Raw genomic sequence first — 26572 nt, forward strand, 5'->3', positions numbered from 1 at the left:
TCTTTAATATATGCATATAATTTATATATAAATATGTTCTATGTTAACTGGATCTTTCATAATCCAACTTGCTAGCCTCCAACTTCATCTTGTGCATAATAAGTTTCAGTAAACCCAAACTAATTTGATTCTTTTCTCTTTACTAAATGGTACTACATACAAGATTCACGCTTGGACTTTGAGGCTGTCTATAGCTTGGTGATTCATTGGTTTTGCTTAACACATATTTATCTCTAGTCTTAGGCCAAAGATAACTGAAAACATAATTCTTTACTGCTTAATTATCTAAATAAATGTTTAAAGAAGTCTAAAGACACTTGAATAGCCTGGGATAAGGAATCCATTATCCTTTACTTGATGGACATATTTAATATTTTCTACTAATATTAGTCCCTTAACAATAAATCTATCATAATAAATTAGAAAGATTAGTCAAAGCTGGTGGTGTTCAGAATGAGGAGGACACTTTGTTAGAATGTGTATGATTTTTTTAATAGTAGGTACTTGAATAGATTTGATTCAATACCAATCCATAACTGAGAAATTTGTCCAAGCAAACATTTCTTTCAATCTTGATAATATACACATTTATATAATTTGATTATCAAATCAGTCAGGGAGGGAATATGACATTTGAATAGAAAACATTTCATGGTTATATGTGAACCATTGACTATGAACTTGAAGAATCCTTATTGATTGTATTACCAAGCCTTGTTTTTGAACAGATGATGAAATGGAAACTCAGAAAAGGGATGGGATTGGTCTCAGAATACTCACGTAGGAAGTTTAAGAGAGGCATGTTCTGATGCCATAATTGATTCCAACAAATATGACTTTTAGAATGATGATTCCAATGTGAATTATTTCTGTTTTAGAATTTTTATTGCAATGCGTGGACTGTGACAGTTTATGGGGTGAGCAAAAAGAAATAAATGTAGAAGGATACAATAAAAGTCCACAGAATAGAGGAATACATTGTGAAAGAGATGAGCAAGAAAAATCTCCAAATGATTTTCAAATACATTCAAAATCATATGAATACATTTCCTCTTTGCTGCCCTGGTGAGTTCCTCTTCAGTGAAGGTCCTTTTTCATTTTTCTCTGTTTTGTGATAATGAACATTAGAATTTAAGTTAAAATACATGCTAGGGTATTTTGTCTCCCTAAGACAGACAATATTGCTTATTGAAGATAGTGTAATATATTGGAAATTACTAAGGCCTGACTCTTCACATCAGAATGTTTTTGAGTAAATCAGTTAACCTCCCAGTTAATAAAATGGAGGTAACACTTCTCATAATTATTTTAAAATACCATTGTGAGACTAAAATTAGGAGGTAGGTAAGTAGCTAGATAAATACATGGATAGTAATAAAGGAAGAAAAGAAGGAGGGAAGGAAGGGAGAAAGAAAGGAGGAAAAGAAGGGAGGAAGGAAGAAAGAGAGGAAGGAAGGAAGGAAGGAAGGAAGGAAGGAAGGAAGGAAGGAAGGAAGGAAGGAAGGAAGGAAGGAAGGAAGGAAAGAAATTCTAAATCTATACCTAATATTTAGTTATATGTAGTTATATATCTCTTTGTAAACTTTGTGTTAAATATCTCCATCTCTAGTTCTGCAACCTGTGACTAGTTAACTGAACAGTAAAGTAAGGGGTTTGAACTCTAAATCTGTGATGTTGTCATCATGAGGTAATTTAACACTTATTGTTCTTCCTCATTTTTATCATTGGAGGCTCTGATTTTCACATCTCTATTTTTTTTTAATTTATTAAGGCAGTGGAGTTAAGTGACTTGCCCCAGCTAGGTAATTACTAATTGTTTGATGCTGGATTTGAACTCAGGTCCTCCTGACTCCAAGGCCAGTGCTCTATCCACTGTGCCACATAGATGCCCCCTCTCTTTCTAAAGTGATTTGAGTTAAACATAAGCATTCCTCATCAGCAATAAATGTCATTTTACACACACACACAGAAACACACACACACACACACACACACACACACACACACACACACACATATATATATATATGTATACATATACATATATATAGACACATACACATGTATAAGTATATAAAAGTGTTTGGCTTCTACTCCCCTAAAAGATCGAGTTTAGCTAATTTGTGCCAGTTCTAAATTATCCTCTATGTTATTCTAACTTTCAATCCAATATTTCTAACAGATCCCCATTGTCTTCCTCCTCTTTTTGTCTTTGTTCATGTTAAATTACGAAAAAAGGATACTGATTTCATTATGATCATTGAACTAATTCCAGAGAGTATTTTTCCACATTGGACCTTCATCCAAAAGATTCAAATTTTCCAGTTAAGTTAATAACCATGAGGCATAGAATCAGAAGAGAGTAAGGGATTTTTCCCTTCACTACGAAAACCACTTGAAATATTATCTGACAGATAATCTAATTATAGTCCTGATAATAATTAGACTCGATGGCCAGATGACAATCTTTCACAAACTGCAGCTTGCCCATAGGCCTCTCATTTTCTAATTTTAGCATAACTGTACTTTGTAGGTTCTGCACATTAGATTTCAGGCATTCTAAAATGATCAACATGGAGGTCAATCTATTTCCAAAGCATTCATTTTAAATATTGCTGAGTAAACAATGGACAAAACTATCAAGTCCTTATGAACTGGAGTTATCATTAGGGTGGTGTCACATTATAGCTGAAGTCAGATTGTAGAGAGGAAGTATTGGAGGGAATGAATCACTGATACCATGCCCACAAATTCAAAGGTGAGACAATCTCTACATTAAAGGAACTCACATTCTTACGAAGGATACAAAACGTAAAAGAAAATTGTTCTCAGGGATTTAGTTTTGACCTAGGAAGTCAATAATATGGTCAATGGAGCCATTGACAATTCACTTTTTAAACTATTAGAGAAAGATGTAGAGAAGGGAGAGAAATACATGCAGCAAAAAGTAAAAGGGTAATATGCACCACTGGGGCTTTGTTTCTGGGTGAATGTTAGGGCAAAGGTGGGCAAGACATAAAGGAGTTAGATGAATTTACACTCAACTATTCAGTCACAGAATCTGAGTTGTTATTAGAATGATACCCCAAAAAAGAATTTCTAAAATATTATTTACTTTAAATGGGAAAAATATAGAAGAAAATGGAGCTGCTCGATGGGGAGCTAAATAGATTTTTTTTTAAATAACACTGTAATGCAGTAATTAAGGTCTGAACCAAGTGGTGGTGGTGATGGTGATGTAGATGTATAAAATAAAGATTCAGAGGTAAAGAAAAAATTTGTAAGCTATATAAGGATGAGTTAAGAAAGAGAAAAAAAGTCAACATTAAGATTTCAAAGTATTGAATTCTGTCCAAGATGGCAGAGCGAACCCAGGACCTACCTGTGTTAAAGTTTCCTGATCTTCCCTCATAAACAATATGAAACAAACCTCTTAATATAAGTCCTATCAACAAAACCCAGAAAGAGAAGCTAGAAAAACAACAGGGACCTCAATGTATGTGTTTGGGGATTGGGGGCATGGTGAGTGCAGGGTGCAGACAGCCAGTGGGGGAGGGGTGGGAGACTAATCTAAGCTTGGCCCCACAGCCTTTTCCTGTGGGAACTACTTGACTCTGAGAAGAAACCAGAAAGTAGAGGTATGGCCATGAGATTGACAGTCTGGGACTTACAGGAAGGGCTGGAGGCTAGTTCTGGCCTCTAGCATCCTGTAATGGCTGGGAGGAGATATAATATTCAGTGAGAAAAGCCTCCAACACCCCCTACTACTCAGTGAGCAAAGCCTCTGGAGATACTATACTCTGAGTAACGCCTCTAGGGATCTCAATACCAAACCTGGTGAACCCACCCCACCCCCCAACACAAGATCTTAGGAAAATGAAGAGAGGCCTGTGAAAGGGGGATCAAAAAAAATTCCTAGAAGGAAAAGAGCATAACTCAGACAGACATAGAACCCCTGAGGAAAATATGATTTAGTCACCAGCACAGAAAGATTTCCATGAAGAAATTAGGAAGGAGTTTAAAAATCAATTGGAAAATTGGGGAGGAAAAAATGAACACCTTGCAACAAGAAAACAAATTCTTAGAAAATACAATTGGACAAATGCAAAAAAAAAGTAATTCTCTCAAAACCTCAAATGATCAAAGGGAAAACTCTTACAAAAATAGAATAGACCAATTAGAAAAGGAGTTGTAAAAGGTAAATGAAGAAAATTCTTCCCTAAAAAAAAAAGAATGGGGGCGGCTAGGTGGCGTAGTGGATAAAGGACTGGCCTGGGAGTCAGGAGTACCTGAGTTCAAATTTGGTCTCAGACAGTTAATAATTACCTAGCTGTGTGGCCCTGGGCAAGCCACTTAACCCCATTTGCCTTGCAAAAACCTAAAAAAAAAGAAAGAATGAACTCTATGGAAACAAATGACTTCATATGACAAAAAGAATTGGTTATACAAAACCAAACAATTGAAAAAATAGAAGAAAATATTAAATACCTCAACAAGAAAACCACTGACCTCAAGAATAGATCAAGGAGGGGTGCCTAGGTGACGTAGTGGATAAAGTTCCAGCCTTGGAGTCAAGAGTACCTAGGTTCAAATCCAGTCTCAGACACTTAATAATTACCTAGCTGTGGAGCCTTAGGTAAGCCACTTTACCTCATTTGCCTTGCAAAAACCTAAAAAAAATAGATCACGAAAAGATAACCTAAAAATTATTGGTCTTCCTGAAAACATTGAAGAGCAAAAAAAAGCCTGGACCCAATATTACAGGATTTAGTGATGAAAAACTGCCCTGATATCATGAAGCCAGAGGGCAAAATAGTTATTGAAAAAAATACTTTAATCCCCTCCATAAAGGGATCCCAAAATGAAAATACCAAGGAATATTATAGTCAAATTCCAGAACTATCAGATAAAAGAGAAAATCCTTCAAGCAGCCATAAAGAAACAGTTTAAATACCAAGGAGTTAGAATAAGCGTTACACAGGACCTGACATCATCAACATTAAGGGATCAAAGCACCTGGAATGCAATATCCCAAAAAAGCAAGGGAGCTTGGAATACAGCCAAGAATACAGCAAACCTGAGCCTTGTCTTTCAGGGCAAAAGATGTACATTTAATAAAATAGGAGACTTCCAACTTTTCCTGGTGAAAAGAATAGAGCTTTTACTAGAAAATTTAGATTTCAAACAGGAGACTCAGGGGACACATGGAAAGGTAAAATTCAAAAAATGGGGGGGGATGGGGAGAAATGTTATCAAATAAGATGAAACTGGAAATATCCCTACTAGAAGAAAGACTTTTTAATGGCTCTTGAGAACTGTAACTCTATTAAAGAGAATTTAATTAGCCAGAAGAGATGAAGGCTCATGACTCTTTTTTTAGGTTTTTGCAAGGCAAATGGGGTTAAGTGACTTGCCCAAGGCCACACAGCTAGGTAATTATTAAGTGTCTGAGACCAGATTTGAACCCAGGTACTCCTGACTCCAAGTCCAGTGCTTTATCCACTATGCCACCTAGCTGACCCTCCTTATCTCAGACAAAGCAGGTGCAAAAATATATAGCATTAAAAGAGATAATGAAGGAAACTATATCCTCCTCAAAGGTACCATAGACAATAAAGTAATTTCAATACTAAATATGTATGCCCCCAATGCTTACAGCACCCAAATTCTTAGAGGAAAAATTGAAGGAGCTACAGGAAGACATAGACAACAAAACTCTACTAGTGAGAGACCTCAACCTCCCACTCTCAGATTTTGATAAATATATTCATAAAATAAACAAGAAGGAAGTTAAGAAGGTAAACAGATTGTTAGAAAACCTAGATATGATAGACTTATGGAGGAGATTGAATGGGGATAGAAAGGAATATACTTGATTTTTCTGCAGTACATGACACTTATACAAAAATGTACTGACAATGTACTAGGGAATAAAAACCTTATGATCAATTGCAGAAAGGCAGAAATAGTGAATACATCTTTCTCAGAACACAATGCAATAAAAGTCATATGCAATACTGGGCCAGGAAGGTATAGATCCAGAACTAACTGGAAACTAAATAACCTCATTTTAAAAAATGAGTGGATCAAACAACAAATTGTAGAAAAAATTAATTATTTTATCCTACATAATGACAATAATGAAACAACACTCCAAAACCTATGGGATCCACTCTAGGCAGCTGTCAGGGGATATATTATATCTTTAAATGCTTATATGAATAACTTAGAGAAGGAGGAAATCAATGAACTAAATATGTAACTAAAAATGGAGAAAGAACAAATTAACCCCTAGTTAAGTACCAAATTAGAAATTCTAAGAATTAAAGGAGAAATTAATAAGATCAAAAGCAAGAAAACTATTGAACTAATGAATAAAACCAAGAACTGGTTTTATGAAAAAAACAATAAAATTGATAAACCTCTGGTCAATTTGATTAAAAAAAGAAAAAAGAAAACCAAATTACTGGTATAAATGAAAAAGGTGAACTCACCACCAATGAGGAGGAAATTAAAGTAATAATTTGGAATTATTTTGCCCAACTCTATGCCAATTAAATTTGATAATCTTAATGAAATGAATGAATATTTACAAAAATATAAGTTGACCAGGTTAAATGAAGAGGAAATTATGGACCTAAATAACCCTATCTAAGAAAAAGAAATTCAACAAACCATTATTGAACTCTCTAAGAAAAAATCTCCAGGACCAGATGGATTCACAAGTGAATTCTATCAAATATTTAAGGAACACCTTTTTTCCAATTCTATATAAACTATTTTGAAAAATAGTTGAAGATGGAACCCTGCCTAACTCTTTTTATGACACCAATATGTTGCTGATACCTAAACCAGGAGGAGTCAAAACAGAGAAAGAAAATTATAGACCTATCTCCCTGATGAATATAGATGCAAAAGTCTTAAATAAAATCTTAGCAAAACGACTACAACAACAATTTGTCACTAAGATAAATATTATGACCTAGTAAGATTTATCCCAGGAATGCAAGTTTGGTTCAGTATCAGGAAAATTGTCAGTATAATTAATTATGTCAATAATAAACCTATCAGAAATCATTTGATTACATCAATAGATGCAGAAAAAGATTTTGACAAAATATAGCACCCATTCCTACTAAAACATTAGAGAGTGTAGGAATAAATAGATTGTTCCTTAGAATAATAAACAGTATCTGTCTGAAAACCATGAACAAGCATTATATTGATGAGAGGAAGACAAAATAGATGAATTTTAATAACTAATTAAAATATAATTTGATTTTTAAAAATTGAAGCAATGGTTTCATCCATACTGGAGTTCTTCAGGTGGATAATTGAGTTGGAGAACTGTCTTGTGAATGGGTTATATTGCAAGCCCATGAGGTTCCTTCCAGTTCAAAAATTTTGTGATTTTTGAGAAAAAGATCAATATTTTTGGCCTTTAGAAAATCACTAGTGAATTTTAAGAGAAGTTTTATTTTTTTTATTTTTATTTTTTTAGGTTTTTGCCAAGCAAATGGGGTTAAGTGGCTTACCCAAGGCCACACAGCTAGGTCATTATTAAGTGTCTGAGATCAGATTTGAACCCAGGTACTCCTGACTCCAAGGCTGGTGCTTTATCCACTGCACCACCTAGCTACCCCAAGAGAACAGTTTTAGTTGAATGGTAAGGGAGAAGTCAGGTTTCACTGCCATGCAATCCAGTTCCAGATCTATGCTGTCATGAGTTCAAAATAAAAGATAAGGATGGAAATTGGTCCTGGGATTTGACCAACATATAGTTCTGTCTTACTTGTTCCTTCCTGTCTTCAAGAGTGCCCAAGAATTCTGAGAGTTTCAGGGACCTGCCAAGGATCATAAAACCTTTGTGGGTAGAAGCTAGATTTGAATCCAGATCACAGTGGCTCTGGGGTTTGACCTCTAGCCATTGCATTATGTCACCTCTTAAGATCAATTGCCACTTTTTGGTTTTCCTTTTGCTTTTCATGTTTTAATAGAAAAGTCGGTGAGAAATTAAAAGCATCCCTTTAATGTATTTGGAGAAGAACAAGCTATGGTATAAACCAGAAGCAATATAAATGTCTAATCCATAAAATAATTTGTTAGGAGGCTTCCAAGACAATCTCAGGTGAGGCTCAGAATTCAAAAAATCTAGGAGCTTTATAGGGGGAACTAATTAAACATATGGCAAAATATAGCAGGTTAATTTTTAAATTGATAATTTTGTGGAGTCCGCAAATAATGTTATAAATATCCAAATGGTTTTGGCAGGAAAAAAATGGTTTCACTCAGCTCTAAAGAAAATGGGACTTGTAATCAGAAGACAAACTACTGAATGATACAGTCAATTCATGTCTTCCAATCTGATATTTCTTATCTATTACACAGCAGAGTTGAGTTATGGGATTTCTGAGGTTCTTCTATGTTCTAAATAGACATTTTATGAGAGGAAAAAATATATTTCTTAAATGAAATGAAAAAATATGTCAACATACAACAAAGCTGATCTGCAAGTGGGGGAAAAATCTGGGATCTAACACTCATCTATTATACTTGCTTACTCTTTGAACCTGGAAAAGTCCCTTATCACTTCAGGTCTCTAATTCCTCTCAAAGACCTGAATTCCAAGAGAATTCAAGATCCAGGTAATACTCCTAAATTAAATTATAATTTGAACATCAATATTTGGGACCATGGTACAGTTAAGAGAAGAAGGACCTTCTAGCCTAAAGGTTTACCAGAAAACCTTTCAAGAAATTGTAATTGTTAGGAAACCTTCAGAGTGCTAAGACCAGAGTTCCATTGATATTTTCCCTGTTTTCCACTAATTCAGGAAATTATTTGTTGTTCAAAGATTTTTGAGATCTCTTGAAAAAGAAAAGATGGTGAATGAATGTTTTCTAATTTCAGAGATTTGAAAATATACATAGAATTTGCAGGGGTGGAAAACAGGACTGACTACTTAAATACTATATCTCATTTCCATTTCTATATGCCAATATATTTATAATATTTTTATATATTCATATATTTATGAAAAACAAATCTATTATTATCTTTGTCACATTTTGTTAAATAAAATAGTTGCCTTTATGTCTCATAATACATGTCATAGAAATTCAAGGCATATCTCTTTGGAAAAGTTCTATGGACATTATATCCAGATTTTTCAAAGTTTTAAAGTATTACCTAAAAAGAAGGTCAGACTTTTAGAAATTAGTTTCCCATATTTCTGACTCCTGGATATAATATATAGTGAATGGATGTGAACATTTTATATGTGGCATAGATTTTTTAAAGTTCCCATCTGACTGTGCCTCAGAGATATCTGGAGAGTTAAGTCATGGCAATGAAAGCTGTCTAGCCTAATCAAATGTGATCAAAAATAAATCCTTTACAACAGGCCCTGTAAATGGTCATCTAGCCTTTGTCTGATGACATCCAAGGAGGGAGAAGTCAGTTTTTTTCCCAAGGCAGTTCATTCAACTTTGGATTAAATTGCTAGAAACTTATGGGTTACATCAACCTGAAAACTCCCTGTTTGCTACTTCTATTATTTGAAAGTAACAAACAGGCTCTTTTCAGGTTGATGTAACCTTTATTATTTGCAAGTCGTTGTTCCTAGATTCTTTCCTGGAGCCAAGCACAATTATCCATATCTTTTCTCACAATACCTGGCTGCCCTTCTCTGGCCATTCTCCTTCTCATCAATGCTGCTCAATGTTAAAGCAAGCAAAATGGAAAATGATGCTCAAGATCTGGTCTGAGCAAGGTCCAATATAATGTGATCATCACTTTCTTATTCCTATTATATTGTTATGTTTTGTTGTTTGTTTAATGTTTTTTATATCACTGAATTCCCCATCTTCATTTAGGAGAGAGATATGCCACTATAGATTCACATTTAATTTGCTGTCTATAAATTTCCTAGAATGTTTCTTAAACCACTGTCTAGAGCCTTCCAAGTCCTGTATTGGTAAAGCTGATGTTCTACACTAAAATATAAGTCTTTACATCTACCCTTTTTGCATTTTTCTTACTTAATTTGGTCTAATGTTCTTACCTGCCAAGAAAATGTGGAATCCTGATTTTGTTTTCCAATATTTAGCTATGCATATGAAGTAACAGCTTATTAGTGGTACATTATTTTGCCATTTATCCTTACATGATCCTTAGCAGCTAAATAAATGACACCTGTGTTTATTTTATATAGATTAATTAACTGAAAATCTGTAATGTTTAGTCAGTTATATTTATTGTTTTCACTTTAGAGATTTTGTCCATTCCAATAAAATTCTTAGACAAATTACAGAAATACAAAGGAAATACATATATACACATTCTACATATATGCATACATGCATAAATATATAGGTATATACAAATATATAAGTATTTGTGCAGATATACTTAAATAGCCATATGTGAAGAACATAATAGATAGCATTCTATGAAAAATCTCTAAAGAGTTTGTTTAAAAATGGCTTCAGTGATTCCAAATTACTGATGCCAAAGAAAGACGTTCACTTCCTAATAGAGAGGAGGTATGTAAAAGACAAACATTTTTGAACATGGCCTATGTCTGCATTTATTTTGCCTGACTATCCTCATCATTATAATACTTTTGGTTTAGGGGGGCAGTTAGGTGGGGCAGTGCATAGAACACTGGCCCTGGAATCAGGAGCACCTGAGTTCAAATTTGTTCTCAGATATTTACTGTATTTACCCATGTATAAGACACAAACTTTACTGCAAAATTTGGTGTCTAAAAGCTGGGAGCATCTTCTTCTACTCTACAGTGGTTGTAGATTTCTTTTAACTTGTATTTCCATCTTTTTTTGCACTTTCTGTCTTTGTTCTCATTGTTTCTCATTTGTTACCAGTATATTACATTTCATTTGGCCTCGTTCTGCCCAGAAATGGCTCAGAAAAGATTTTCATCCAGTGCTGAATTCAAGTTCAAAGGGATCCAGTTTGTAGAAGTGAATGGAAATCATGCTGCTGAACATCAGTCTGCTCCTCCTCCAACTGAGAAAACAATCTGAAACTAGCCACAGGAAGAAGAAACCCGACTGAAAACGCCATGGCAGAAGGAAGGCCATGACAGGCAAGGCAGCCAAATGACCTGAGTTTGAGAGGGAACTGAGGACATGGATTGAAGAGCAGAGGGACATTGGAATTCCTGTGTCCACAAAGATGGTTCCAGGAGGCCAGAAGAATGACTGATGAAAAAGAAGTGACTGATTTCCAAGGAGAAGACAATTGGTGCTTCAGGTTCAGGAAACAGAATGGACAAAGCATGCATTCACGTACCAGACTTGCCCAGGTAGTACTTGTGGTGAACCCCAGACGAGAGCCCAGACAGGAGAGTGGTCAGAGCCTCTCCTAAGATAGTGATTCATCATCAAATACAGATGAGAATAAGCTAATAGTATGGGAGTTTTGACAATGATGAGGAGATGTATGAATTTGATGATGAATAAAACTTGAGTTCAGTAACTTTATCTAATACATTTTTTTCAAGCTTCAGGCCCCAAAATTAGGATGTGCCTTATTATACATGGGAATGTCTTGTACATAGGGAAATATGCTAACACTTACTATGTGACCCTGGACAAATCACTTAAATCTATTGCCTCAACCAAAAAGTAATAAGAAGACTATGGTATTATTTTTCTTAGCCCCTTGCCTAGGATGAAGGTTCAAGAATTGGGAAATAGAAAAAATACTAGTAAAGAAATTAAATTTTGAAGCAGAGCCAAGATGGCGACAAGAAGGGATCCAGTCTTAGGAGCTCTCTGATAAAATTCATCAGCTAAGGACTCTAACTAAGCTTTTGAGAGACAGAACCCGCAAAGGGACCCAGTGAGGCAGTTCTCCTACTCAAGGTAACCGGGAAAAGAGCAGAAAGGCTCTGCTCCCTGGCGTCGGTGGGGCGGCCCCCCAGAGGGGCGGCCCGCCACAGCCAAAGAACCTCAGCCTCCCGGAGCAGCCCCAGGGCGCTGGGAGTCTCAGCTCACAGCAGCGGCAGAGTCTCCTGAGCTGCACCCCGGGGAGCACCGGGCACGAAGTGGGGGAACAGCAGGGAACCTCTGCCAAAGCCAGCATGTGGAGCCCAGCCCTCAGGGCACACAGCAAGCAGCTTGCTCTTTCCCCAGCCCTGATCCAGGAAACAGAAGCAGGTGGAGCAGGTAAGCAGGAGCCCCCAGGGCATGAGCCCATTGAGCTGAGGGAGGGGAGTGAAGAGAGACTGCAGAGCTCTGTCCTCTGCCCCTGGAACAGGACTCTGGGGCTCTGACCACATTCAGATCCTGACCACAGTCCAGGCCCCCCCACAGAACAGCAGGGGCCCCCCACCTCAGCCCCATGGCAGAGTGGGGTGTTTATGGTCATTCACAGACCATGAGGGAGGACAGAGCCTCATACACTGAGACCCTTGTGGGAGTGTCCCAAAAGCTCAAGAAACACCCCAAATCAGGCCCAGGCTGGGAAAATGAGCAAGCAGAGAAACAAAACGAAGACTATTGAGAAATATTTTGCAAATGAGCCCAAGAAGGACCAAAATACTCAGTCTGAAGATGAGGAAGCACAAGCTCCTGCATCTAAAGGCTCCAAGAAAAACAGAAATTGGGCTCAGGCTATGATAAAGACTTTGAAAATCAAATGAGGGAGTTGGAAGAAAAACTGGGAAAAGAAAGGAGAGAGAGATGCAGGAAAAACATGAAAATGAAGTCAGCAGCTTAGTCAAGGAAATCCAAAAAAATGCCAAAGAAAATAGCATGCTATAAACCAGCTTAGGTCAAATGGATAAAACAGTTCAAAAAGTTATTGAGGAGAAGAATGCTTTAAAAAGCAAAATTGGCCAGATGGAAAAAGAGATAAGAAAACTCTCTGAGGAGAACAAATCCTTCAGACAAAGAATAGAATTCAGGGAGATTGATGAATTTAACAGAAATCAGGAATCAATATTTCAAAACCAAAAAAAATGAAAAATTAGAAGAAAATGTGAAATATCTCATTGAAAAAACAACTAATATGGAAAACAGACTTAGAAAAGATAATTTAAAAATTATTAGAATACCTGAAAGTCATGATCAGGAAAAGAGCCTTGACATCATTTTCAAAGAATTACTACAGGAAAATTGCCCTGATATTCTAGAAGCAGAGGGCAAAATAGAAATGGAGAGAATCCACCAATCCCCCAGAGAAAGAGATCCCAAAAAAACAACCCCTGGGAATATTATAGCCAAGTTCCAGAACTCCCAAGTCAAAGAGAAAATATTACAAGCCAGAAGGACACAGTTCAAATATCGTGGAGCTGCAGTCAGGATCACACAGGACTTAGCAGCAGCTACATTGGAAGCTCGTAGGGCTTGGAATACAATATACCTGAAGGCAAGAGAGCTTAGAATGCAGCCAAGAATGAACTACCCAGCAAGGCTGAATGTCCTCTTCCAGGGAAAAAGATGGACTTTCAATGAACCAGGAGAATTTCAAAGGTTCCTTTTGGAACGGCCAGAGCTGAACAGAAGGTTTGATCTTCAGATACAGGACTCAGGTGAAGCATGGAGATTGGAGGAGAGGGGGGAAATATGAGGGACTTAATGAGGATGAACTACATGCATTCCTGCATAGAAAAATGACACTGATAATACACATATGAACCTTCTCAGTTAATAGAGCAGGTAGAGAGAGCTTTTATAGTTGAAGCACAGGAGAAAGCTGAATTCGAAGATAAAATAAGGTGTAAAAATGGAGTCAATAGAAAAAAAGGGAAATGGAATGGGAGAAAGAAAAAGGAGAGGGGGAATAGTCCAAGATATTTCACATGAGATTTTTTTTATTACGATGAGCTATTGCAATGATATGGAAGGGGGGAGGCAAGGGGAAATGAGGGAAACTTTGCTCTCATCAGAGGTGGCTAGGAGAGGAAACAGCAAGTATACTCAATGGGGTATAGGCATCTGGAGTAAGAAGGAGGGGGGAGCAGGGGGAAGGGGTGGGGATGTGAATAAAGGAGGAGAGGATGGACCATGGGGGGGCGAGTGACCAGATATAACACATTTTCTTTCTTACTTCTTGCAAGGGGCTGGGAATGGAAGGCCTGTCCAGGACCACAGGGCCAGGTGGATGCTAGACCTAAGGGGTGGTATAGGGGCTCAGGGCCTCTTGGCCCCAGGACCAGGGATCTGTCTGCTGCACCACTCAGCTACCCTCCAGCAGAGTCATAGTGAAAGAAGAGAGAGAAAATATAGTACATGTTAGTGGAGAAATAAGAAAGGAGGGTGTTGCAATCATCAATGGCAAAGGTAGAAAAATATGGAAATAACTTTTGTGATGGACTTATCATAAAGAATGAGATCCACCCATGACAGAGTTGTTGGTGTTGGTACAAAGACTCAAGCACATTTTTTGTTATGATTATTTGGGGGAGGGTGCAGGGCAAGTGGGGCTGGGTGGCCTGCCTGGGGCCTCATAGCCGGGTGATCTTTGGGTGTCTGGGGCCAGATTTGGACCCAGGTGCTCCTGGCTCAAGGGCCAATGCTCTGTCTGCCACCCAGCCACCCCTACTATTATTACTATCTTATTTTATTTTGGTTCTTTTTTCTTTCTTTCTTTCTTTTTTTTTGTTTTTTGCAGGTCAGTGGGGATCGGGTGGCTTGCATGTCACATGGCTGGGTGATTGTTGGGTTTAGGAGGCTGGATGTGGACTTGGGTGCTCGTGGCTCCAGGGCTGGTACTTCATCCATTGCGCCACCTGGCCACATCTACAATTATTACTATTATTATTTTTTTATTTTATTTTTTTCTCTCCCCTTTCCTTTTTTTGCCCGAACAAGTCTATCTATATTCATGGGGGAGGAGGGGTATTGTGTTTACTTGTAAACAAGAATATTTTATTAATGTAAAAAAACATTTGTACAAAATGAGAATAACAAATAAATTTAAAATAAAAAAAGAAATTAAATTTTTATGAGACATAGCATGATACAGTGGAACACTGGAATCCATACGAAAAGTTTCTTCATATATCTCTGGCCTTTGATTGTCTTATGTGAAAAATGAAGGCCTTAAGATTGATGACCCACAAAGTGTCTTCCAAATAAAAACTCATGACCTTCTTCCATGTTAATAAATTCCCTATCAAGTCATGATGTTCTAAAATTCAGAGAAATAAAAATATCCCTTTTACAAAACTTAAGTCAACATAGTTTTAAGATGGACTGTTCTTATACCACATTGTGGCAGTCCCTTAAATTCACAGACTTCATTAGTATTATTGGGCCCTATGTTATAATTGGACCTTGTACATTCTCACCTCCAATTCTTGGCTCAAAACCTGAGGCTGGAATTTAGAACGGATAGAGTGCTGGGTCAAGTATCAGGAAGACCTGAGTTCAAATTTGACTTCATAGACTTACTATATATGTGACCCCGGGAAAGTAATTTAATCATGATTTGCTTCAGTTTAATAAACTCTAAAATAAGAACAATACAGAAACTACCTTGGAGGTTTGATATGAGAATCAAATACGAAAATATGCTTTACTTTTAGTAGGCACTAGGAACATACTTATTTCCTTAACCTTCCCTTCCATCTTCTACTGAACAGCTGAGTTTCTTCCCATCATATAATATCCAATGATACACCATGTTTGTCATGAAGCCTGAAGAAGCCCTAACCCATGGAGAAAGAGCCCTGCCTCCAGACATGCGGAGAAGAGCAATGCAGCATCCATCCCTCACCATTACCTACAGAGCATCTACCACTCAGGAGGTAGGATGATGAAGAGGAAAGAAGGCTAATGTTTGAATCCAATTCTGCCAGACATTCACTGCCCAAGGGACTAAAGTCAGAAGACCCCTCTTCCCTTCAGTTTTCATCATTTTTAATGCAAAAATGTTTTGATGTGAATGGAAAAAATAATGTTAATAATGACTGAATGATATTAATACTGACCGAGCTTGAGTCAAGGGAAAATAAAATGCACCTGGGGATAGAAAGATATGAGAGACAGAGACAGAGACAGGAACAGAGACAGAGACAGAGAGAAACAGACAGACAGGCAGACAGACAGACAGACAAAGAGCAAAGGATTTATGTGTTAGGATGACAGGAACAAGAGTAGTAATCATGAGATTCTCATTCTCTTGGCTGGGCAATAAGTCTGGCTGAAATATAGACTTTGCACTGAACCTTGGGAGCTCTGCACAGAAATTTCCAAGTTTAGATTCCATTTAACATTTTCCAAAAATGACTTATCTGCTAAGGGAAAGCATCTTAAAAAACTTAGAAAGCTTCTTGGACATAGACCAGCTCTTACACAAGCAACAGTCAGTGTAAATGAATGAGAAACACAAGGATTAAGATTCCTTTAAACATACACAAATTTAAAGCTTAAAGAATAAAAACCTAAGTTAAAAAAAATCATGCTTTCAGCAGTATGTTGGAAAATTCTGGACTTTTTTCCTAGATAAAAGACTAGCTATTTTTTTTCTTTTCCTATTACTATTTGCTGGGGGCAGCTAGGTGACACAGTGGATAGAGGACAGCTCTGGAGTCAGAAGGACCTGAGTTCAAATCCAGATTCAGACAATTCATAATTACCTAGCTGTGTGACCTTTGGCAAGTCACTTAACTCCTTTCCCTTGCACAAACTAAAAAAAAAAAAAAAGAAATGAGGCCTATTACTATTTGCTGGTTAGGAGGTCATTTCAGATTTTGGAATATGGTTAGGGCTATGCAAACTCACAAATCTGGAAAGTTTCATTGCTATGTCATGGCTTAAAGACCTTTTGTTATGTCATAATAGGCTGTGGGACATAATGCATTGAGAAACAGCCTCAAAATCATGATGACCTGGTCCAAATCTTGCTTTGGGACACATCTCATTTAAATCCGGGGAAATCATTTAAACTTTCAGTGCTCTAAGATCTTACTCTCTAAAACCATGAAAAGCATTTTTGGGGGGGGGAAATGTAAAGGTCAAGGCTCTTTCCTTTTATATCTTTGATGAACCTATACTATAGCAACATTATCATTCTTGATATAGAATTTTTGCAAAACTGTTTTTGTATATTTTGTGTATTATACATTTTGGAGAAAAATTTATCTGGACAATGCCAGTTGAGTTTCCTTTTCAAACTCTGTCAATCTGTTGCAATAGAAAGTACAGTAATAGGAATCAGACAACAAAGGTCCAGATCTTATTCTGCTGCTCAGTGTCACTTTATCTCCATGATTTTCAGTTTCTGAATATGTAAAATTCCTTTTCATCTCCAGGGGTTGCTGTTAGCATTCAAAGAAAATACAAGTGAAAATGAATGAAGATAAGACATGGGCAACTTAAGAGAGCTTAGGAATTCAAATCAGAGGGCCTAAGTTTTAGGTTCCTCATTTGAAATATAAACATAATATTTCATTTTCTGCTACACCTGGATGATACAAAGGGAGTAGAATTTAAAATCCTATATAAATTTAAATAATAATAATAATAATAATAATAATAATAAATTTCTTTACTTAATTCCTTGGTAAATGACAAGGAGCCAGATCAGCCTTATGGATAGTCTAACTGTGAATTGAGGAAGTGTAGGTCCCTGCTCAAATAGGATAGAGATTATTATCAATTGACTGGATTTGATATTTTATATTTTAGTGCCTATATTATAAATCATATTTTTTTCAATCTGCTTAGAAAGCACCTAAGTATAATTTCAGGTAATGAGGAATGAATAGATGACTTCAAAAGAAAACTACAGGATAGGGCGGCTAGGTGGCACTGTGGATGAAGCACCAGCCTTGGAGTCAGGAGTACCTGGGTTCAAATCTGGTCTCAGACACTTAATAATGACCTAGTTGTGTGGCCTTGGGCAAGCCACTTAACCCTGCTTGCCTTGCAAAAACCTAAAAAAAAAAAAAAACCAAAAAAAAATACAGGACAGAAAAATCTGGTGTAAACAGAAGTCATGGAGAAACAATCTGGCTTTTTAGCAATATGTTTTTATCATCCCAACAAAAAAGGGAGAGGAACCTACCTCTCTTATACCATATCATCGCTAGTTACAGTTTCTCTTCTGAGTACCCCTCCCTCTTCAGGTTGAAGTCACAGGTTTTCTGCTTCTGGATAGGACTTTGGTCTCTCCTCTCTACTTCCCTCCACTTTATCCAAGGTAATAAAAGGGAAATATTATCAGTCACACCCAAGTACAAGAATCCATCAAATCCTTGGGGCCCTCAAATCTTTCTCTCCCATGAGACATATCCAAAATTATAAGAGTACAGGGACATTGACTTATTTATTTAGAGTCCCTGGGAATGCAAAAAAATCCCTCCCAGGTTCTTTGGAGGAAATGATTGGATTTTTTTCCAGATTTTTTGCAAGGCAATGGGGTTAATTGACTTTTCCAAGGTCACATAGCTAGTTAATTATTAAATGTCTGAGGTCACATTTGAACTCAGGTCCTTCTGTCTCCAGGGCTGGTATTTTATTCACTATGCTACCTAGCTGCCCCATAGTGATTGGAATTTTAATAAATATACAAAGTAAATTAATACAACTCCTATGGTTAAATTAAAAAAAATATATCTCCTCTACTTGTTGGGAAGAGTTAGGGATCTCTACCGTAACCTAGAAAAAGTACTTCTAATCTAGATTTCTTCAGCAATACTACAAAAATCCTTGGTTTTACTCTCAAACTTGCAACAAAATATATTAAAGAAAATGTACCCCTACAGATAGACCAGTTTTGTTTTGGATACAAGAAGGATTAAAGAAACCAGTTAGAATATAATCCAAAATGATTTAAGAGCTGCCAGTTTTACCAACCTACAATTATAGGAGGTGGGTAGAGGGAAGTCTATTGGGAATTCACTTGAGCCTTAGTCAGAATTCCTCATTAGGGAAAGAAGCACAAGTGAACAGCTGTAAATCCTAGTCCAAAATCCAGATGGCGAATGTAATTTTGTGACCTCTTTTGGCTCCTCAGGACCCCTCCCCAGTCCTTTTCCCAGCTTTGGAGTTGAAGAAAAACCCAGTCATCTATGCTAGTGTTGCTCATCATGCTTAAGATTTTTGAGATTTTCTGTAATCTTTCATAGTCTACTTTTCAGATCACTACACATTCCTTCCATCTACTCTGGGATTAGAAAATGAACAATAATGAGGATATGGACTAACCTTGCTAAGCTTAGACAGAGCATGTTCCAAAATAGTCTTATAGTACAATGAAAAAATAAGACTGAGATGGACATTTTAGAGGTCTGTTTATGTGTAGGAGACAATCTAACAGGTTGTACTGCTGCAGATAAGAAACAAGCATTCACTTAGGTCCTTATGGTATATCAAAGAAGAATCAGAAAGGCTGATTAACAGGTGCACATCATTGAAGTTATTCACTGCCCCTGAGTATGATTTAATCAAGAGATCATAAGATCACAAGTGGTCAAAAATCATATGAACTAAATAATTTTAGAAACAAAAAAAATTTGATTGAGTTATGCTAATATGTGTTTAGAACCAGAGCAATTTGCAATTGCTGTTCAGCATCAGATCAAGACTACCAGAAATCTTAGAAAGGGTATTTTTAAGAAATATAGATTTAGTGACATGTAGAAATTATAACAGGAAAAAAGTTGAAATTTTGTTATATATTACTAAAGGTTGCAAATATTTAGCAACTACCAGAAACCTAGCATGGCATTAGGATTTATAAGTGAAGAGAATCCAAACTCCTCTACTTAAATTAAGGATGAAAAAGATCTTAGAAAATTTAATAGGCAAATTGAACTGGAGTGAAGTCACCATCATCATCATCATCATCATCATCATCATCATCATCATGGGGACAGTATGAAATGCAATGAAGAATTTTCAAAATGTAGGGCTCAAGAGAAGGAAAAGAAATGAGATGACTAGATTATATTTATAACTATATCTAGATCTATAAAGAAATAAAATGGGTGGACGAATGAATGGATAGATTAGACCCATAGTATAGATAGAGTAACAGATTAGGTAGATATCTCCATTTCCCAAACTAATAGTGGACATTTGATTAGACAATTGATTATATAATGTGCACATTATAGTGGACTATTGATTATATAATGAAGTTATTGTATCCACCTATGTAACTGACAAAGTCAGAAGAACATTGTATAAAAATAATATAATAAGTGGATATGGTTTTTCCTTACAATAGTTTCATAAGAGTACAATAAATTATGAGAAAATTAAGATGAATAATATCAGTAATGATAATTTGTTACTACCTGATCAGTTTTTCATAGATGATAAAGATATAAATAGTTATATACATAAATATAAATAAATAAGTAATAGACATGGCTAGATAGACATAAAGATGGATAGATGATAAATATATTAAAAGCAAAGCAAATGATGAGAAAAAAGACATACTGACAGTATTTGCAGAGCCAATATTAACAGTTCCCATCATAAGGTCTTTGAAAGTTCAAAGATGGGATGTGTCAGCATAAATGATGTGGAACCTAATCCTCTCTCTTTCATGTCACCAAGTAGAATCTTCTATCCACTCTTCCACAGTGCATTTCAGGTCTCTTCCTACTATTAGTTACTGTTACTCTCTGACTTCCCTCATATCTATATGACACCTGTGACTTTATGTGTTGACTTTATGTGACTTTACATATTGTAAAGGCTAAATAATTATACAAATATCTTGGCAAGATCTTAGACTAAGACCTGGAATGATGAAATGGCTTGCTAAATGTGCTCTCTGATTCCAGATCACACAAATTTTCTACCACATAAAAAATTCACAAGACAGTCACAGGACAAAGAATGAAAGTAGAATATCCTTAGAAAATAGGGAGAAAATGGGGAGTTTCATTTGGGATAGTTTGTGGATGGTCTTGCATGTCAATGCCAGCCTATGGAAGATGTGGCATAAACTTTATTTTCTGGGCAATGGTTAAAGATGACAAATCTTCCAAAGTCATGAAAAGAAAACAAAAGGACAGAATCATACAATCTTAGAGATATATGGGATCTTAGAATGTTTTTAATTGACTCTGTATCCAAACACATTTTCTTTTAATGTCTAAAAAGTCTTTTCTGAGTCTTAATCTATGATCTTGTGACCTATAACCTCAAGTGATCATTCAGCCTTTGTTTGAAGAACTTTCATGAAGGAAAACTCAAGACTTCCTAAAAGGAAGCATTTTATTGGAAAGAGGTGTTTCTTGATATGAAGTCTGAATTTGAAACTTCTAACCATACTCCTTGATCTGTCATCTGGAGCCACGCAAAACAGGTCTGACCCTTCTTTTCCAATACAGGCTTTAAAATATCTCAGATAAGTATTAGCTTTCCTCTCCCCACCCCACACACATTTTCTTTTCCATGCTAAACATTTCTAATTATGCCAATGGATATTTATATAGGCAAGAACTGCTTTCTTTTCATTATCTATGTCATTCTCCTCTAGACACTTTGCAGGTTATTCATGTTTCTTCTAAAATGTAACTCAGATTGATCTGAGCATCATCTCCCAAGTCCTATACTCTACACTGTTCTATTGAACATACTTAAGCATATTTAGTTTTTATATTAATTGATTAATCTTGAGTCTTCTTCTTTCTACACATTTCTAATTTATCTACTCTGTTCCTTCATAAGTTTGTGCTAAAAGAAAACACATCTATATCAGATATATCCTCATAAACATCAGTTAATACGAGTTTCCAAATGCTCACAAGATCCTATTTCAGCTGATGTGTATAGAGTGACATTGGCAGAAACCATGTGGCTTGAAAAAAATAAAGCAATTCCATTCCATTCCACTATTTGGCATCCCTTCACACAGATATGGGTTTGAGGAAAAATAAGAGGAAGAAGAAGAGGAGGAGAGACAAAGCGTGTTTGTACATTTGTACACTTGCCTGTGTGTGTGTGTGTGTGTGTGTGTGTGTGTGTGTGTGTGTGTGAGAGAGAGAGAGAGAGACAGAGAGAGAGAGAGAGAGAGAGAGAGAGAGAGAGAGGAAGGGAGGGGGAGAAACTTACCCGTATTTTGCAAAACTGGCCCAGCTTTTCATAATTGAACGACTCAGAATTTCCTCTGCTTTTGTGTAATTAGCTCTTCTTTCCAGAGGTAATCCAAAGACAAATTCAATTTCATAACCATGCATCACTCCCATCCATTCAGGCCAAGGATTTTTAGATGACCGATGCTCAAAATGGTAGAAAAATGCATTATTCCCTAGTTCAGAGAATTTTTGTGTAACTTCCAAAGCAGGACATATAAAATTATAATCTCCAATGATATCATCCATCACATCACGAAAATTTTCAGGAATATGGTTATCTAACCAGCCAGTGTAATGAAATTGTATGGCTTCTATTCCCAGTTCACTCACACCTGGGAAAAACTGTTTTATCCCTTCTTGGAATTCTTTTTGACTAATCATGCTGTTATTATCTTTACTGAAACCTGGAGCGCCATAGACCAAAAAGTATGTCCCTTCATTTTTGTTAACTCCAACTAATATCTGGGTTTGTTTAAAATGTCCCCGCTGAATGAGGTCTTCTGGCATGTCTGTCAGAAAGTCCCCATCCACAATTGGACAAAAGTTCATTTTTAAGAGAGAACCAGAGGAAGGAATGGAATTTCCATGCTCTAGTATTTCCTGAGGATTTTTGTTTCGAAGACACTTAATAAGCTCAGTCTCATTTTCTCTAGAACAACTAAGGGATTTTGCTAAATCCAGTGTTCTATTTCTGACTTCTGAAGGAGATATAATGGCCCATGGAGCATTTGCAGATCCACTTTGGAGAATGGCTCTTGTAAATAATGAGTGACTGTTAGAAGAAAGGATATGAAAACCCACTGCAGCAGACCCTGCACTCTCTCCAAACAGAGTTACACTTTTAGGATTTCCCCCAAAGGTTGCTATGTTTTCCTGGACCCACTGAAGAGCTAATTGTTGGTCAAATAATCCCATGTTTCCTGGGGCCTCTGAATTCCCTGGCAAGGCCAAAAATCCAAAAGCACCCACCCGATAGTTCATCGAAACCACAATTACCCTTTCCACACGAGCCAGAAACTTGCCATCATAAACAGGTAAAGACGATGTCCCGGACTGAAAACCTCCCCCATAGATCCAGACCATGACTGTAGCATTTTTGGGTTTGGGAGAGGGAACCCAAATATTAAGATACAAACAGTCTTCACTGAGTTCAGTGTTTGGATTCCACATTTCAGAACCCAGAAAACCAGGAAAACTCTCATCAATGTTTTGATAACAAGAGTTAGAATATTTGGTGGCATTCCAAATATCAGACCATTTGCTCCGGGGACGTGGTTTTCGAAATCGAAGTCGACCAATGGGAGCTTCTCCATAGGGAATCCCAAGAAATGCTGTTACTGTCCCTCCAAGAACTGAGAGTTGTAGTCCTTTGATTTTTCCTTTCTTGGTGGTAACAATGAAGTCTTCTTCAGTTTCAGATTCCCTGATAAGTGTGCAGAGTAGAACAAAACAAAACAGAAATAGGATGGGTACACTAGGTCCATTGCTGTCCATCCTGATGTCTGAAATGCAATAAATAAAATGCTTAACCAGGGTGCTTTTCATACTCACATTTATTTAAATTAGAAGAGATTAAAATATTGCTGCTTATTATTTATTCATAATATGAGACAAAATAGAGGCTTGTGATCCAATTAAAATCCTACTCAGTTAATTAGTTAAGCAGCAAGAGAGATCTTTCTCCCTATTGCATTAAAGCTCTTAACAATTACTGTTGATCAAAAGTAGAATGGTTGCCTAGGAATTGAGTTTAATATGAAACTATACATTCTTGTAGATTTAGAAATGGAATTCTTTAACTAGAGGTTTAATGACCACTCGTTACAGAGCGAAACATGGTGCAGAAAAGGGGCAAACTACATGGTATCTGTGGTCTATTTCTAATTTGGGATTCTGCTTCAATCTTTTGTGCTGTGATAATAAAAAATTATATATATATATATATATATATATATATATACATATGTGTGTATGTCTTAAATTGGCAAGTGGTTAAGGAGGAAGGGAATTAACTTTTTATTTTGTCCTTTTATCTTCTGAAAATTTCCATATTTATTTCCAAATCCCATGAGAAATGGGACAAGAAGGTTAGGAATGGGATTTCTGGGAAGCCAATGGGATAGAAAAGTCAGAAGCAATGTCTCCTGATGTGTTTTCTGAAACTTGGACCATGCTACTGTTAATTGTGTAGAACCAGCAAAAGACAAAATTGTGAAACGAGGAAGGACAGGAAGAGGAGGAGAAAGACTAGGAAAAGGAGTTCAAAGAGGAGAATAATGAAAGTTCACTCAAATGGTACCTTCAGGTTTACAAAATCTTATATTTCAGATTTCATTGGAAACTCACAACACAATAGTGAAAGAGTTAACTACAGGTATTATTCCTCCCATTTTAAAGATGTGAAAATTTAGACACAGAGAAGCAAATGACATTGAAATGTCCACAATCTTCCTTTTCTGTATCTGTTTCTCTCTATTCACCCTACTTAAGCACTCAATGACTCATCCCATTTTCTTCCACAAAAAAAGCTGCTGTTAAGAAGAGTGAATAAATTAAATCACATTAGGGCTACTCTAGGCTTCCTCAAAGCTAAATTAGCTCATGTTCTTGGTTTATTAATCGAGGAATAAGCAACTAAATTAGACTTTTAATCTCAGGGCATTGGGATTTTCATAGAAAATAATAAATCTTAAGGCAAAGGAACACATCTGTGGATTTTCCAGTACTAGGCTCAAAGAGACTGACTGCACGTTTATGTATTTCTGAAAGATTACCATGTAGGCACAGAACTGATTTTCCCAAGGATAAGTGTGCCCCAGTTTTCATATCAACATATGAGGGCTAGAAGTTCACTTCAGTTAGAAATTATTTTCAAAGATCATTACAAAGGCAGGATAAACTGATGTCTTGAAGTTTCTTATAAATAGCAAAGGGGAAGATTGGTAGCTCAGTGAATTGACCACTGGACTTGGAATCAAAAGGACTCATCTTAAAAAAAAAAAAAAGAAAGTAAAAAAGACTCATCTTCCTAAATGCCAATCTAATCTCAGACATTTCCTAACTATGTGACTCCCTTGTAAGTCACTTAATCCTGTTTATCTCAGTTTCTCATCTGTAGAACAGGTTAGAGAAAGAAATAGCAAACCATCTCAATATCCTTGCCAAGAAAACGCCAAAAGAGGTCACAAAAAGTCAGACAACAATAATATAAAGATGACAGAATTTATAATAGCAGGGAAAATATTTTTAAACAATATTTAGAAAAAAACTTTGATTATTCAGTCCAAAAAATTAACAAATGTTTAAAAACCTCGATTGTAAAAGTTGCAAAACAGAAAGAAGAAAACCTTACCTCCAAGACACAGACTTTAGCTGATATTCCCCTAAATTTTCAAGGTGTTGAGAAAAGCATATCACTTTATGAATTCTATAAATCTTTTAAGAGACATCCAATATAACATTCAATAATTACCTAGTGGTGTGACTTTGGGCAAGTGACTTATAACCCCATTGTCTTGCAAAAATCAGAGAGAGAGAGAGAAATCCAATATGACATACTAGATAAAGTTGCAGACTTTCAGGCAGGAAGTGTTTTGGAGTCAAACCTGACTATACCACATACTAGCTATGTGACCAACTTCAAGTCACTTACATTTTCCATGACTTAGACAATGTTCTAAGAGATAAGCTAAAGACTATCTGCATTAGAGTAAGAAAACAAATAAAAAATCTTTATCTAAAAATGGGTTAGGCCTGAGGGATGGGAGAAAACAGAAACAAATTTATAGCTATTTCTTTCTAGGAAATAATTAAGGAGCATAAAATTCAAACAGTAACAATTATTTTAAAAATCCTTGATATAAAAATAATCTAATTTACTCCAAAATAAAGTGATGAAAACTTTCCCTGATTTAAAATTCCTAAACTCAACTCTAGAGATCTGTGTCAAGAGAGTTGGCCTGAATTTAGAAATTAAATAACATACTATGCTAACCCCAGGAAAATCAAAAGGTATTTATATGTCATAAACTGGGTTTGTTTCATTTAAATTTTTACAAATATATTTAAATTTTATATTTTTGATATACTTTTTTCTTTGTACATCATAACATTCCCCTTTCCTCCTCCTGTTCACAGAATCATATCTTTCACAAAATGGTCATTTAATAATTTGAGTGACAAAATTATATGTGATCACTATGTTCTAAATGGCGAGAGTTGATATTACTGCGATTCCTTGCAGGAAGTCATTCCTTTGCATACACTGTGTATGATTTAGACAGAGAGTTGTTAGAGAATAAGACCTCAGGCAGTGTCTTCATTGCCATGACTTCATGAAACAAGGTCTGTTTAATTCAATGATGTGATTCTTTACCATTCTCTATGAGAAGGGGTATGTGTGGGAGAATGAATAGTGGAGGTCCTTACCCCTGAGAAAATCCTTTCAAGAACTAATGTAAATCTGATTAATCTTTTTTGAGGGGGGCAGTGGGGTGGGTG

The 26572-nt window shown here is 36.3% G+C and overlaps 1 protein-coding gene across 1 annotated transcript in view; it reads right to left on the minus strand.

Moving 5' to 3' along the window:
• BCHE (butyrylcholinesterase) overlaps nucleotides 1-26572 on the minus strand; it is a 91706-nt gene that overhangs the window by 60854 nt on the left and 4280 nt on the right. The window contains exon 2 of the mRNA XM_074190856.1: nucleotides 22050-23574. Coding sequence (XP_074046957.1) covers nucleotides 22050-23566 — 1517 coding nt within the window. The 5' untranslated portion in view covers nucleotides 23567-23574. The remainder of the gene's footprint in view (nucleotides 1-22049; nucleotides 23575-26572) is intronic.

This window comes from Macrotis lagotis, chromosome 6 (genome assembly GCF_037893015.1).
Source record: "Macrotis lagotis isolate mMagLag1 chromosome 6, bilby.v1.9.chrom.fasta, whole genome shotgun sequence".
Classification (NCBI taxonomy): Eukaryota; Metazoa; Chordata; class Mammalia; order Peramelemorphia; family Peramelidae; genus Macrotis; species Macrotis lagotis.